General features: G+C 42.3%; 1 protein-coding gene across 1 annotated transcript in view; it reads left to right on the top strand.

Annotated features, from left to right (window-relative positions):
• The first annotated feature begins 166 nt into the window (after window positions 1-166).
• VPS35 (VPS35 retromer complex component) overlaps window positions 167-15,172 on the top strand; it is a 39,351-nt gene continuing 24,345 nt past the window's right edge. The window contains exons 1-2 of the mRNA XM_054048806.1: window positions 167-256; window positions 14,367-14,465. Coding sequence (XP_053904781.1) covers window positions 254-256; window positions 14,367-14,465 — 102 coding nt within the window. The 5' untranslated portion in view covers window positions 167-253. The remainder of the gene's footprint in view (window positions 257-14,366; window positions 14,466-15,172) is intronic.

Raw genomic sequence — 15,172 nt, 5'->3', positions numbered from 1 at the left:
GCTACTAGCAGGCGTGACGTGAGCCGCCACCTTGGCAAGGAGTATTCCTGAAACTCATTGGCTACCCTGAGCGTCAATCGTGGCTCACTAGAACCAATCAGCCTTGACAGCTTGACTTCCTTGGAGTCGGCCAATGAAGAGGAGTCGCTGTTGGGGGGAGGCGGGGCTTCGAGGAGGCCGTGGAGTCACATGACAGAGAGACGCTGTCTGGGCTGGTGTTGGTGCTGGTGCTGGCCGCGGGCTTGGAGCGATCATGGTGAGTGGGGCTGGCCTGCGGGCTAGAGACTGGGGGGCGGCGGCGGCTTGTGGCTTGGGTAGGCCGGGGGTTGCCCTAGCCTGTGGCTGGAGGCGGGCGGGGGCTGCAGCCCTGCATGGGGCCCGGGGCGGGGGGAGGCGGTTGGCCTTGCTGCGCTGGGGTGAGGGGCAGGCGTCGAACAGTCCAAGGCCCTGGCTCCCGGGTGGGAGAGAGGCAGCCTCGTCCGCGTTCCCCCTCTTGCCCTAGAGGGGTCTGCACCGGGGAGTGGGGTCGGGGCGGTTCCTGTGCAGGGGCGGTCTGTGCTAACGTGCCCTGGGCATGAGCAAGTGCAGTAAAACGTTATCCTTGCTCAGGCCACCAGTGCTTGGCAAAGTCTAGCTTTAATACCAACCCACCTCTGCGATCGTGTCACTGTTGCCTTAAGTTGTTCCTTCCCTTCTCTAGTGCTGTACACAGTCTGTAGCTGATGTCTGTGAATCCACTTCTGTGGAGGCTGAGAGCGTGTTTATATTTTGAGGTGGAAAAATCCCCAGGTTGGTTTTTTTTTTTTTTGGTTAAGGCTGAAATTCCTTTAGCTTGGTGCTACTGGGTCTGGTCCAGTTCAGCCCTCGGTTATGTTGTTGTGGATCTGCAGTGACTCTATTGAAAATGCAGTGGCTGGCGTTGATGCTGATATTTTGAGGAGAAAATCTGGGCCATGACTTTTTTGTCTGCCTATCTGTGAAATGGGCAGAAGAATGTTTGCCTTCCTTCCTGGGCTTATTTTATGCTTATAAACCTCTCAGAGATTCTTGACTAAAATGTGAGTTGTTGGTGCAGATTATAACTATTAATCCACTAGTAGAGAAATACCTAGGTATCTTTGAATTTCACAACAAAATATTTGAATATATATGGGATGTATATATTTTATCATAGCGGTGCCTTAACAATGCTTTTGTGGTTAAACTTTAAGTGCGGTTTGCCAATAGCAGGAGTGGCACAGTAAAAGTATTAGTAATATCAAAGCTACAGTTAGGATAGAATTAGTGTCCCCATTCCAATGTGCTGTCTACAGTCACTCATAACATGCCATAGTTTTCATCTTTCAGGCTGATCATTTCCAATCTGGGTCTCTGACTAAAATTGAATTTTCTTTTGGGGTTTGAACAAAAACAGTTCGCTAATTGGAGCGCATGGACATTGAAAATATTTTGATAGGTTTTGTTCTTGTTTTCGAACAGCCCTACTGTTGAAATGGCTGGGGAGACCAACCTGAAATTTGGCATGGAGATAGCACTCATGGGTAGCGTCTTATTTTCAGTGGAATACTTAAGTTTTGACTTGAAAGTTGTGATATGCTTAAAATTGTATATGTTCAGTGTGTTTTGCATTGTGTATTATTGCTAAGCTTGTAACGTGTACAGTTAGGAAGGCAGCACTGCATTCAGGTGTTGACTGACTTAGCTATGGAATGGAAAAAACTAGTGATAGTGTGCAGTGAATGAGGCAAAGATCTTGTCTTATTTGCTGAACGTCTTATAAAGTAAAAGCTGCATAGCTCTGAAACTTTGCAGGAGAAAAAGGACTCCCACATACTTCCTAAGATATGCAGGGCAGGGACTCCCTATTGCAAACCTAATCAAGGTGTGTGGGAACATTTCATTTGAAACATGCTAAGAGGACTTGGGTTGTGTGGCTAAGCATTCAAGTCAGGCAATGACAAGATAAAAGTTCAATGAGTAGCCTTATCTTTATTCCTCTCCGAATACATTGTGGTAGTCATTAACTAAATGATCACATAACTTTTTACAACCTTTGCTAAATATGTAGTACCTAGGAAATGCCATACTAGGTCAGATCTGATGTTCATCCAGTCAAGTATCGTATTTTTAATAGTGGCCACCTGACACCAGAGGCTTCAGAGGAAGGTGTAAGAACTCTGCATGAGCAGATAAGGATAATCTCCCCTTTAAGGTCCCTAATAGAGATTGGCTTAAACCAGTGGTTCTCAACCTGTGGCCCAATCAGCACAGAGTTGTGACCTATGTCACATCCTTAGGGCTGGGGTAGGTGCAAACCGGCTGGTCCAGGTTCCCCGGCCATGGCAGAGTTGGGCGGGGGTAGGGGAGGCAACGTGGCAGGTTGGGGGCTGGGCTAAGTTGGGGACGGGGGAGGGACGCCCCTCCCCTGGCTGTGGCAGGTCCCCGGGCGGGTTTCCTGAGCACTTGCGTGGTGCTAAGAAGCGTGCTGCGCAGCTTACGGGGAACTTAGCTACCTAGTCAGGCTGTAGAAAAATGTGTTTTGTACTTGAGGAACAGTACATGATCATCTGGAGACTAGGATTTGTCTACACCACAGGTACTACAGCTGCAGCTATGCTGCTGTAGTGTAGACACTTACTACAGTGACAGAAGGGGTTGATCGTTGTTGTAGTAAATCACCCCCCCTCTCCTGGAGTGGCAGAAGCTGCGTTGATGGAAGAACCATTGACCTAGCGGCATCTGCTCTGGGGGTTAGGTTGACCTAACTGTCTAGCAGGACATGAAATTTTCCAGAGGCCCGAGTGGTGTAGGTTGACCTAAGTTTTTAGATGTAAACCAGGCCTTCGAAAGGAGCAAAGTTGGAGTTACACATGTAACCCTACTTTACCATTTACTGACTTGTGTGCCCTGCCAGGTAATGCTAACGTAATAAGATTTACAAAGATTGGCGTTGCAAATCCCTTTTTATGGGGACCTGTAACCTCACTCTTTTAGTTTGTGTAGTGCTGAAAGCTGCTACACAGATGCAGATTTTTCTTACTAAATTTTTTTTTTTTTTTTTTTTTTTTTTTAAGTTGCTATAACTTATGCACTTTATGAAGATCTGTGGACTTTACAGTCTGTTCAGAAGAGAAATTTTCGTCTTACAAACTTTAAAATATTAACGTTAGGGAAAGTGTAGAGCAGTAGCTGGTTTTGTTGTTGTTGAAGTGTTTCATTTTAAAATCTGTATCTATCCTATACCTGGCTGTTGGGATTCTTCACCCTCTCCCGCATCTGAAAAAAACTCTTCTGGGGGTGAGGGTGTGGGGGAGAATGGGAATAGGTGGTGGGGGGGATGACCATGTTCTTCCTGTTAAATTAAACATTGGACATATACTACATCAGGGGTTGGCAACCTTTCAGAATTGGTGTGCCGAGTCTTCATTTATTCACTCTAATTTAAGGTTTCGTGTGCCAGTAATACATTTTAACGTTTTTGGAAGGTCTCTTTCTATAAGTCTATAATATATAACTAAACTATTGTTGTATGTAAAATAAATAAAGTTTTTTAAATGTTTAAGAAGCTTCATTTAAAATTAAATTAAAATGCAGAGTCCTCCGGACTCTGGCCAGGACCTGGTCAGTGTGAGTGCCACTGAAAATCTGCTCACATGCCGCATTCAGCACGCGTGCCATAGGTTGCCTACCCCTGTACTACATCATTCACGTTGTAATAATCCATTCCTCACACAAGATACATATTGTCCAAAATGAAAAGGTTGTAGTTCTGTAAATAAAACAACTTTACTCTTGAGGGCATTCTGTGCCAAACATGTAAAATTCTACGCACAATATTTTAAAATTCTGCAAGTTTTATTTGTCAGTAAATAAATGCAGAGGTTCCAGCATGGCAGTGGAGAGCACAGGCTACTGGCTTGCTGAAGGTGGGAGATCACCTTGCAAGCTCCCCCACCCCCGGGACCCGGACTCCATGGTGAGGCTGCACCTGACCCTGACACAGCACAAGGCCTGGACTTGCCCCAGAAACACTCTGGGCCCTGCACCTCTGTGCCAGGCACACCAGCTGTGGGGCAAGCAGCCTCAACCAGGCAGGATCCAAGTGTGGAGGGGTTCAGTGGGGGAGGAATCCAGGTGTGGGGTGAGAAGATTCTGTGTGGGACAATCTGGGTGCGGGCAGCTCAGTAGGGGGGTCTAGATGTGGAGGGATCTGGATGCACAGAGGCTCGTTGCGGGGGGGGGGGGGAGGCAGTTTCCAGGTGCAGAGTGGGGTTTGGGTATTGAGGGCTAGGGGGGTTCTGGATGTACGTGGTGAGGCTTGGCAGGTATCTGGATATGGGAGGTCCAGCTGCATGGGGCTTGGGTGGATGGGGGAGCAGCTCCCTTCCCCCACAGTTGAGGAGTGATGGAGGCAGGAAGCAGAGGAGGATGCTGAGCTTCCTGCAGCTGGGGGGGCGGTTTCTGGGGGCTTGGGGTCTGACACAACCCCAGACACTCCTTGCAGGGAAAGAGGCAGTCCTGTCCTCTCCTGCCCAGCCTGGACTAGCCCAGCCCCGTGGTGATTTCTCTCTGCCAGCTGCTCCGGGTGCCTGACACAATGTATCTACTCTGCTAGGGAGTGGTGTGTGACTGCTCTTGCAGCTTCCTTGTCAGAAAGTCATTTTTCTGCGAGAAAGCAAAGAAATCTGTGGTAGATGTGAATTCTGTACACGTGCTGTGGTGCAGAATTTCCCCAGGAGTAAATAATTAGCATCCCAGTCTACCAACCAATCAGGCCTACCATTCTTTTGTATCTGCCTGTAGAGGGTGATATCCTTCAGCCAATTTACTTAATTTTATCACTCAGCCAGTTAGTTTCCTTCCTCCAATGTGTTCAAATGTAAGGCTTTTAAAAACTAACACGGCTGTTACTCTGAAACTTTTTAAAAACTGTTCATTCTGAATTCAGCTGCTCTGTATAGAGACTTATATAATTTTCCAGTATTTTGATGCAAAAAAATGTGACATATTCCTCTTTGCAATGTTAAAATGTGGAAGAGAAGAAAGAAACTCAGAATTATGTATGTTCTGTTAGCCGTGTAACTTCCTCTTCTTCCTTGTCTGGGGACAACCTATGGCTTTTGTGTTTGGGATCAATCGTATACACTAATGGAAAGATTCTATATTTTCTCACTGTGGACACATAACTGTGTCCTTATGTGATCCAAAACTTTGTTAATTTATGCAGCCATATGTTCAGTCACACTTGACAGTTGTGTGTTCATCTTGTAATCTGTCAAGTCCATCTGAAGCCACCTTCAGTTGCTTTTGTGAAATGACTGCTATGTTGTGATCAGTCTTTGTGCTTAGTACAAATTTCAGTATAGATTTCAACACAAGGTAGCTGGATATAAATGTAGATAAACAATCTTTTAGGGACTTCCACAAAATATTGTGGAACCTGAGGCATAAATCTTATTTCATTCAGCTGATCAGCTTCCTGATGATTGTAGAAACTCAAAAATTCTTCTCCATTGTGTCTTGGGACTGTGCAGTGCTATTCCTTTCTTGATGAGGTTTAAGTAATGTGGTGAATATTCGTGTGCCAAAAGTTCTGGGTAGTTTTGTCAGAGAATTTATAGTCTTTTGTTTATTGTCTGAACAAACAGCAGAGACCTCCTTTATATACTTTGCTCATTTTGGATAGCATCTTCAACACCTTGGACATAATATTCTGCAGTTTTATTTTAATACGCTAAATTCAGTAGCATAACATAGGGACAGACTTTTCACTATATTGATGCTTGTAGCTGTTACAGAGTCACTTCTGGTGTTCAATTAACCATTTTACATCAAAGTCAAATTAATTGAGGGGTTGGGTTGTGGGTTTATTCCTTCAATTTTTCCCTCTGTTTCATCACTTAGAGCATTAAGTAATGGACCTGCACAGCTGCAAATTCAAATCTGTCTCAGGAGTTTATTCAGGGCAAAGTGCTTCCTTGCATCTTTTCATTACACTGTTCATATTATGCTGCACTGAAGGTGGTGGTGTTAGTTGCAACCTTCTTTTATACTGTCATGGCAAGTCCAAGTCTATGTGAGAGAGACTCATTTTTTTTTTTTCCCCAATATAGTCCATGTTGAAGAGTTTCTATTGCTGGGCATCGTGGAACAGTGACTTACTGAAGCTGGACTTTGATGTCATTGGAAAATTCAGAAGAACAGGAGTACTTGTGGCACCTTAGAGACTAACAAATTTATTAGAGCATAAGCTTTCGTGGACTACAGCCCACTTCTTCGGATGCATATAGAATGGAACATATATTGAGGAGATATATATACACACATACTTAGTCTCTAAGGTGCCACAAGTACTCCTGTTCTTCTTTTTGCGGATACAGACTAACACGGCTGTTACTCTGAAACCTGTCATTGGAAAATTCAAATTCTCATCAATGTTCTGGTCTTCATCTTCAATTAGACAAAGTTTCATTTAGTAGCTTTTTTTTTGATGTTGAAGAATCTAAAAGGACCCAGTTTTCTATTTGAGATGAGCATGAATCCTCTCTCATTTTCTAATGCTTTACAATGTTTATATTTTGCTGTAGAAGAATGATTTATTTTCAGTGCTTAAATCCATTTAGTTTCTTGTTTCTTACCACTTCCTTACACTTTAAGGCTATTGAGTCAAACTTTCATACACTGATACCCAGTAATGTACTATATTGCCCTTTTGCAGGCTTCAGCAGCAGCTTTCATAGTTATACAGTTGGAATGAGAACTAGGTGAACTGCCTTAGTGAATGCAGATTGTGAAGGCTGAAAAATAAATAAAGCTGGCTAACCCTTATAAAACCACATCAGATGCCCTGGCCCACCTTCCAGAAGTCTTTAAGCTTCTTCCAAGCAAAGTCCCCTACTAGTTGACAATTTCACTTACTGCTTATTGAATGATAGACAATTCTGCTAACTAGCCACACACTTTCTAATTGTCAGTGACTCCAGTTGCTCACTATTCCATCTAGGCTTCTAGATGTAAGAAGAACCTTTGTATCTTCACCACTCCGTTTTTAGAACAGTTAAACTTTTCATTCGCAGGCCAAAATTAGTATTAAAATTAAAAAAAACACAAAACCTTGTTCAGATAGACCATGTTAATATACATACTTCAAAGTGATATAGAAGTTAAAAAGAAAAGAAAAAAAAAGAAACAGACTGCAGCAAGGGATTTTTCCAGCTGTGATAGCATGGACACAGAAAATATTTCTCTTCAGTGGGCTTATATACTAACTTTCTGGTCTTGAAGAGCTACAGTGGAAGTTATATGCAATACTGAAACTGTGACTGTTCAAAAATCGTATTATTGTATGCAATGTTGTAGCTGTGTTGGTGTCAGGATATTAGGGACACAAGGAGGGTGAGGTAGTATATAAACCCCCCTGCTGGACTTTATCCCCTGAACCCACCGAATCTAACTGAGTCCCACCACGTGAGGGTCACCCCATCCCCATTACCCAGCCCACTTACTTATACCCATGAGTGTCTCTACTTTCTGTATGAGTGATGGACCCTCACCGCTTGTTGGCTGTATCTTGGTTCCGCCCACCGTTTACCGCTCCCATTGGGGACATTGCAGTCTGTATATATTTTGTACTGCCCAACACCAAAATACTAACATCCCCCTATACACTGTATGCTACCCCCAATGACCAATAACTGACGCATCAAATTTTCTGTATCGTTTATTTTTCAAATATTATCTAATAATCTCTTATTGGACAACTTCTGTGAAGAGAGACAAGCTTTCGAGCTTGCACAGAGCTCTTCTTTGAAACCTGAAAAGCTGAACATGTTTGTTTCAGCTGTGAAGATGATTAGCAGTGGAGCAGTTCATGTTGTGGTGTCACTGGGTTCCACAATTGATACTCAAATGAGGCAGACATCATGCTGTTGGTTGGTTACACTTGGTTCATATTTGGAAGGCTCTCTTTGCAACCCTGAGGACTAAACAACTTTTTAAGAAAATAGCAGAAAGCGCGTGCAAGAGCTTAGATTCTTCACAATCTGGATATCATCTGAGCAACACAAATAGATCATGCAGGTAGTACCCAGCCCATGGGCTGTATATTTGGCATCCCTGTAGAACATCAAATTATGCTACTGTTTTTTTTTTTTACAGCAATTGAGTTAGATAAGAATATTCTGGCACTTGCAATGCTTATTTTTTTCTCTTTCAGATAAATGTAGTGTTAATATTAAATACATTGACTCAGATGCCACCATTCTTGTTGTCTGTTACTTCTTTGGCTTACAGTTATAGCCAACATTACAATTTTGCACTGAAAGTAAGAACCTGATTTTATTTGTAGAAGTCTTAGGCTTGGCAAAAGGCTTGCCTAATTTGTGAGTGCAATTCTGTGGTTGTGTATGCAAAGGAAGACTTCTTCATGTGTGCATGAAAACACTTGATTTACATATGCAAATCAGAGTGCTCTTGTACACCTGAAATTTTGGCCCTAAAAGTACTTAGATGATGCTCTTATTACTTTAATATTCTAGAGAGAGAGAGGGTGCCATGAAGTCCACCAGCAGACCAAATTATAGAACAAACTTTTCTGACCCTGGCATTACTCTCTGAGAAAGTGTGCTAAATCTGTTCGCAATAGCTCTTGTACTAGTAATTAGTCCTTTTGCAAAAATGGACTTGTAGTTAAGGCACGGGACAGGTGTAGATTTGATTCCCACCTCTCTCAGATTTTTTTTTTTTTTTTTGTATGTGTGTAGGCTTGTGACAATTTGTGTTGGTGCCCTATCTGTAAAATGTGGCTAATACTTTCTAAGATACAAGGATGCTGTGAAAAAAATTCATATTTGCCAGGTGGTCAGTTAGTATGACAGTGAGCACCACATAAATTAGAGCGTTAGAAATATGTAGCTCTATGCAGGTCTCATGGTATAACAGTGCTTGAAGAAATTCCCCTGCCTTGTATGAGTAGAAACTTGACCTGGTGCACATCATGAACTTCTGCTATTGATTTAAGAAAATGAATTCTAGCTAGCCCTTACCATTGCAAAGACCGCTTTCAATATAGGGTTGTCTTCCTGAATCTGTAGAGAGAGTTCCTAGGCTGCGGATGTTGCTTATAGCTTTACTAAGCAGTAGCTGAGTGAAATTAATGCTGACTCATGTTGCTGTCAAGAACATTGTGGGACTCAGTGATGCATTCAAGAATCCCGGGAATCTCCATTGTCTACTGCTGTTTGTGGAAAGCTAGTGACTGTCAGAGGTAGGCTGTGGGGTTACTGGGAGGCAAACCCCCAAAAGGGAGATGGGTAGTGGGGGAGGAGTAGAGCAGAGGAGACTTTGTCTTCTTTTTTCTTTTATTTGCTGTAGAAGCCAGGATCCTCTGGAGGGTGGAGAAAAGACGGAGAGCTCCTCGTTCCTTCTAGTATATGAGGGGAGTGCGAATGGAGCCTCATGTGTATCTAGCATCCTAGCTAGGAGCTGTTGTAGTATATATAATGCACAGACAAGGGTGTGTGGTTGGATACTCTGCTAGGAATCTTCCTCCTTCCCAGCTTTTGAGCATAGCCAGTAGGGCTCGGCTTCTTGTCAGGATATTGTTCCTGGATTCCTTTGATAGAGTTCTTACCTCGTATTTTATACTTACTTTTTGCCTGGTAAGTAGTCTCTCACTACTATCATCTGTCATATACTTCAAGTCCTGTCCCACGGAGGTAGTATTATCGTCATTTTAAAAACGGGAACTGACCTTTCCCAGGACCACACCAAGTTCCTGACCAGGCTGGAATTACATCTTGGAAATCAGTGACTTCTCCAGGTCCCTTCCAGCCCTATATTTCTATGACCTCCTACCCCACTATGCCATTGTACTGTCCAATATTTAAACAGTGATAGCTAGTACAATTCTTCTCCCAGCATGGACAAGGCTTATGTGTTAATCATACTAATGAAGTGTCTTTCTCTAGTATACTTGTTATTACTACTTTTATTATCTTTAATACTGGAGACTGCACTATGCCTTGGGGAATGATCTCTGTCCTTCAGAGATGTAATTGTGAATGGGCATAAAATGTGATGGGGATATCTGACTCCAAGTTAATTTTGCTGACGTAGGTTGAATAGCAGTAGTGCTGGGGAGTAATTTGCACCACATGTGTTTTTTTTTTTTTTAAATAAACATTAACTCAGATGTACTCATATGGAATAAAGAATCAGTAGAATTATAATGTTAGTATTAAGTTGCAATGGCATCAAATATTTACTTTTGAATGTGATTATTTGAATTTACTGCAGTTATTCTTCTGTGTTTGGATAGGTGACCATCTCCCTCTGCAGACATTGCTTTAGCAGTATCTACTTTTTGGCTTATGTGTATGAACAACATTTATCTTAAGCCCTGAATTTTTACAGCTGGTACATAATTAACTTCACACCTTTCAGATGAAAAAGGAAAATCCAAATTATGTGTTTTTTAAACCCAAACACTTTAGTTAGTGAGGGGGGAAATAGAATGTGTTCTTGCAATTATGTACATCTTATTCCTGAAACAAATTGTCTCGGGTTAGTCTACTCCAGAGGTATGTCATGCTGCTTTGTTCAAGGGCCTGGCCAGCACCAAGCTAGGGGAAGATGTGTTGCACCAGAATGCATCCTGGGCCTAGTGGGAGCAATGCCTTTTTTTGGACAGTCTAGTAGGGCACAAAATTTGGGTAGAAATATTAGTTAATCATAATTAAGGCTTATCTGTACATGAGGCATTACCCTAAAAATATAGTCCCTAGTTATCCAAATAACACTTAAACTCCTGCAGTCAGTTTTCATAATTAGTCATGATAAAAACAGTAGCTTGTGGTTCTGCTTCACAGTCTCTTGTGAATTAAATGATTCCTAAATTGCAGTAAACATCTCACCTTCCTCGTGTTGTTTGCTTTGTAGTAAGCGTAGCCCTCTTATAAAAAGGGATAATAATAAGGAAGTGACTAGTTTTTCAAATAGGAAGGAGTTTCTTGAAGCAAACGATTGTGTCCACTTCACAGGAAATGGGGTAGGGGATGACTTGTTAAAAATTTAAATAATTTAATGCAAACTGATGCATTGTGCTGCATTTCAGATATTGCAGCCTTAATTTAATATATTTTGCTTAAGTTTCAAACTTGCTGTTTCTGAACTGACTTACATTCCTTACTATAATTCTGCAATGGAGAAATATTTTGTAAAAAGATGCTTGCTCTAAAAGGGATTTTGGAATGTGGCAAATCTGTTCCACTAGTTCAGAAGTGAAGGTGCAGTTGATACTAATATTTATAGCTGCTTATATAAGATCAGTTTTAATGTACAAAGCCTCAAAACATTGTAGAAGACTAAAATAAAATCTTTTTCTGCTTAGTATATGGGCAGAAAATGTGATACAATAAATGAGATGTTAACCTGGCAAATAACAAAGGAGATTGTATTTGGAGTAGGGTTAGGGAGTACTTGTATCTCTGTCTCCTTTGTCTGGATATGCTCATGATATTGTACCTAATATTTAAGTCCATCATCCAAGCTGCATGCTACTGATGCACGACTTCTAATATCTCCATGGATATGTCATGATCCCATTAGTCTTGGTATCAGTGAAAAGATCGTTTGTTCTCTGCTGAAACAGTGATGGGCTCTGAAGGCTGTCTGACATCTAAATCAATGAGAAGGAACCAAATTTGTTCAGAGCTGAAGCTTGCTGGATTCATCAAGGTGAAAAGCTGTGAAGCAGGGGAGCAGAAGTCATAGAATACAGGAAAGACGTGTTTTGTGTTTTATGTTCACTGTCTGCAAATGTGTATTGCACTTCTGATCTGTTAGTGTTCTGCTTCTCTAATATTTGCCCCGGTTAAGGCCATAAGGACATGGATAGCAAAGTTTACCAGTAACCTCTAATTCTGCACAAAGATAAATGTTATGGTTTTGAATGGGACTTTGTTCTTAATGCTCCGGGGAGGGAAGCAGCCGTACTCTGTTGCCTCTGAATGTTCTCTTCCTGGCGGTGGTGCAGCCAATAGCCTCTCCATGCTTTATTCTGGCCAAATGTTTCATGCAGGTCCCTGTTGAGCCTGGGTGAGCGTTACATTTGTTTCCATCATATCCAGTGGCTTTGCTGTAGAGAAGCAAAGTGGGTGGATGTTCTCACTATGGCTGCCCATAGTGCTCCTTTCTACTGTATTGCTTCCAAAAATGGCCTTACATGATCTAAAGCTCTTCCTCTGTAAAAGTGAGTCCAGCTTGGAACGAGGTGAATAAGAGTATGTTCCTATAGCTGTAAGATTATGTTGAACCCCTGTTTTAATGTGGCAGCACACATTTTGGGATCCCTTCTTTCCTTTTGGAAATACTACTAACTTGTACCTTGATTGAGGCGCATGGGAGAGGCTGCAGCTACATCTGTCTGAGTGGCTTCACTTCTGAAGGAAGCCCCTCCATAGAAACTTGTATTCTACTCATCATCCTTGATGCAAAATCCCCCTCCTGCAGTGGATGGAGGAGAGCTGCAGAGCTGGAGGTCACTTGAAGTTGTTCTCTAAGTACATTGTATTGTAATGTGTTTTGGAAAAGTGATAATCACAGAACAGGATAGGACTGCCTGTAGGTTTCTAGCTGAATAGGCAATATCATGTTATGGAGAAACCCACATCTGTGTGTGTGTGGAACTTGAATTCCTGACAGGGAAAAGAGAGCTGTTCATTCGTGTATTACATGTAATACACGTAATCCCGAAGTCATTCAAGTATCTTCTGGTGGGGCAAAGATAAAAATCTTTTGTACCACTTGAGCTGTCCAGTTTTCTTTTAAAAGCAAACAAACTCATGTGAGGTTATTTCCCATCTCTCACAAAAGTATATCACCTGTCTGCTACCTGCCAAAAAGCCTATGGCTGGAAAAGAATGGATGTTACAATTTGGAGTGTGCCAAATGCAGCCAAAACCATATGTTCCTTTTTGGAGCGTGACTTGGCGGTGAGGTGGTGTCACTCAGCCATAGAGCTCTCTATTACTATCTCCTCTCTGTAATGACTGCCTCTCAGATATGTGGACGTGTGAAGAAGGTAAAATTTCCAGGGGTTCATTCCGAGGCCTGTAAGTTACACTGTATTGGCATAGTTATATCTGTTGAAAAAACCATGCCACTGACGAATATATGCTTCCATCAACACAGGTAACTTTGCTTGGGGAGGTAGTGTTCCTACATAAAAAGAAAAACCCCTTTTGTCGGAGTAGGCTGCCATCTGTGCTTATAGATTTATAGACTTTAAAGTCACAAGGAACCATCATGATCATTTAGTCTTACCTGCACATTGCCGGGCACAGAATCTTAATATTCCTCCTCTTCCCCCCCGCCTTCTCCTCCCCCCCCCCCCCCCCCCATAATAGACCACCAACCTCTGGCTTAGTTATGGAAGTCCTCAAATCATGATTTAAAGACTTTGTTACAGAGAATCCACTGTTTACGCTAGTTTAAACCTGCAAGTCCTGTGTTCCCCATGCCATGGGAACGGTGAACTGCCCCAGGGTGTTTGCCAATCTGACCTGAGGAAAATTCCTTCCTGACCCAAATATGGCAATCGGTTAGACCCTGAGCATGTGGGCAAGACCCTCCAGCCAAACACCTGGGAAAGAATTCTCCATAGTAACTCAGAGCACTCCCTGTCTTGTGTCCCATCACCAGCCATTGGAAATATTTGCTGCTAGCAGTTGCAGATTGGCTACATGCCATTGTAGGCAGTCTCATCATACCATCGCCTCCATAAAATTACCAAGCTCAGTCTTGAAGCCATTAGGTTTTTTTGCCTCCACTACTCCCTTTAGAAGGCTGTTCAAGAACTTGACTCCTCTGGTAGTTAGAAACCTTTGTCTAATTTCAAGCCTAAACTTGTTCATGGCCAGTTTATATTAATTTGTTCTTGTTTCCACATAAGCGCTTTACTTAAATAACTCCTCTTCCCTCCCTGGTATTTATCCCTCTGATGTGTTTATAGAGCGCAATCATATCTCTCCTTAGACTTCTTATGGTTAGGCCAAACAAGCCACACTCTTTGGGTCTAGTCTCACAAGGTAGGTTTTCCATTCCTATTAGCCCTTCTCTGCACCTGTTCCAAATCGAGCTCATTAGGCTATACCGACATATCTGTGCCTGCGTAGCCTCAGAAGCGTAGGCATACCCTAGGTGAAGGACAATGATAAATAACTCTGAATTGTAGAAGTGGGATTAGGCTTATAGAAGCCCAGCGGACATCTCATGGCCAAAATGGTAGGAATCCAACTTTGAGAAGAACAAACCATAAATAGTTACACTTGAGTCAATTTTTTTTCCTTGTCTCTTTCTTTCTTTAGCCAACAACACAGCAGTCTCCTCAAGATGAGCAGGAAAAGCTCCTGGATGAAGCCATTCAGGCTGTAAAAGTCCAGTCTTTCCAGATGAAGCGATGCTTGGTAAGAAATGTGTGTGTGGGTGTTTTTTTTTTTTTTTTTTTTAAGTAGTGGAATGTAATTTCTTGAAGCTGGAAGGAACTCTTTCTCTCCTCCCCCCCATGAACTGCAGTTCGATTAATTGGATTTAGTTGGAAGCATGGTGAACTTTACAGTCTGTTTTGAGTACACAAGCATTGACTGACTCTCTTGTTCAGGGTGAACCCAGCACACTTCGAAGAAATAGACGTGACACTTCCAGCAGAGGGTGAAACTGGAGCACTACTTTTAGTGCCACTGCTTGCTGAAATGGAAGGAATATTTTTCTCATTTCATAGGCCAGAAGTTTTACTGACTTAATTTCCCTCAGCAAAATGTAAAAGTGTCCGAATACCTGCTATTCTATGCAGCAAGTGAGGGAATAAGTCTTCTCAAGTGGAAATCTGCAAGTGCCTACAAGCCTGAAAGCTCTTTAGATTAAATCTTCACAAAGGTTTTAGTGTAGCCTTTCCTTTTATGTAAAACTAAGTAGTCCATAACGTGGTAAGAACACATCCTGCTTGTCCCTTACTTTCAGTATGTTAAGTGTCCAGTATCAGAGGGGTAGCCGTGTTAGTATGAATCTGTAAAAAGCAACAGAGGGTCCTGTGGCACCTTTAAGACTAACAGATGTATTGGAGCATAAGCTTTCATGGGTGAATGCCCACTTCATAGGATGCATCCGACAAAGT

This window comes from Malaclemys terrapin, chromosome 14 (assembly GCF_027887155.1).
Source record: "Malaclemys terrapin pileata isolate rMalTer1 chromosome 14, rMalTer1.hap1, whole genome shotgun sequence".
In the NCBI taxonomy this organism is placed as follows: domain Eukaryota; kingdom Metazoa; phylum Chordata; order Testudines; family Emydidae; genus Malaclemys; species Malaclemys terrapin.
This window is presented reverse-complemented; position numbering and strand designations above follow the sequence as displayed.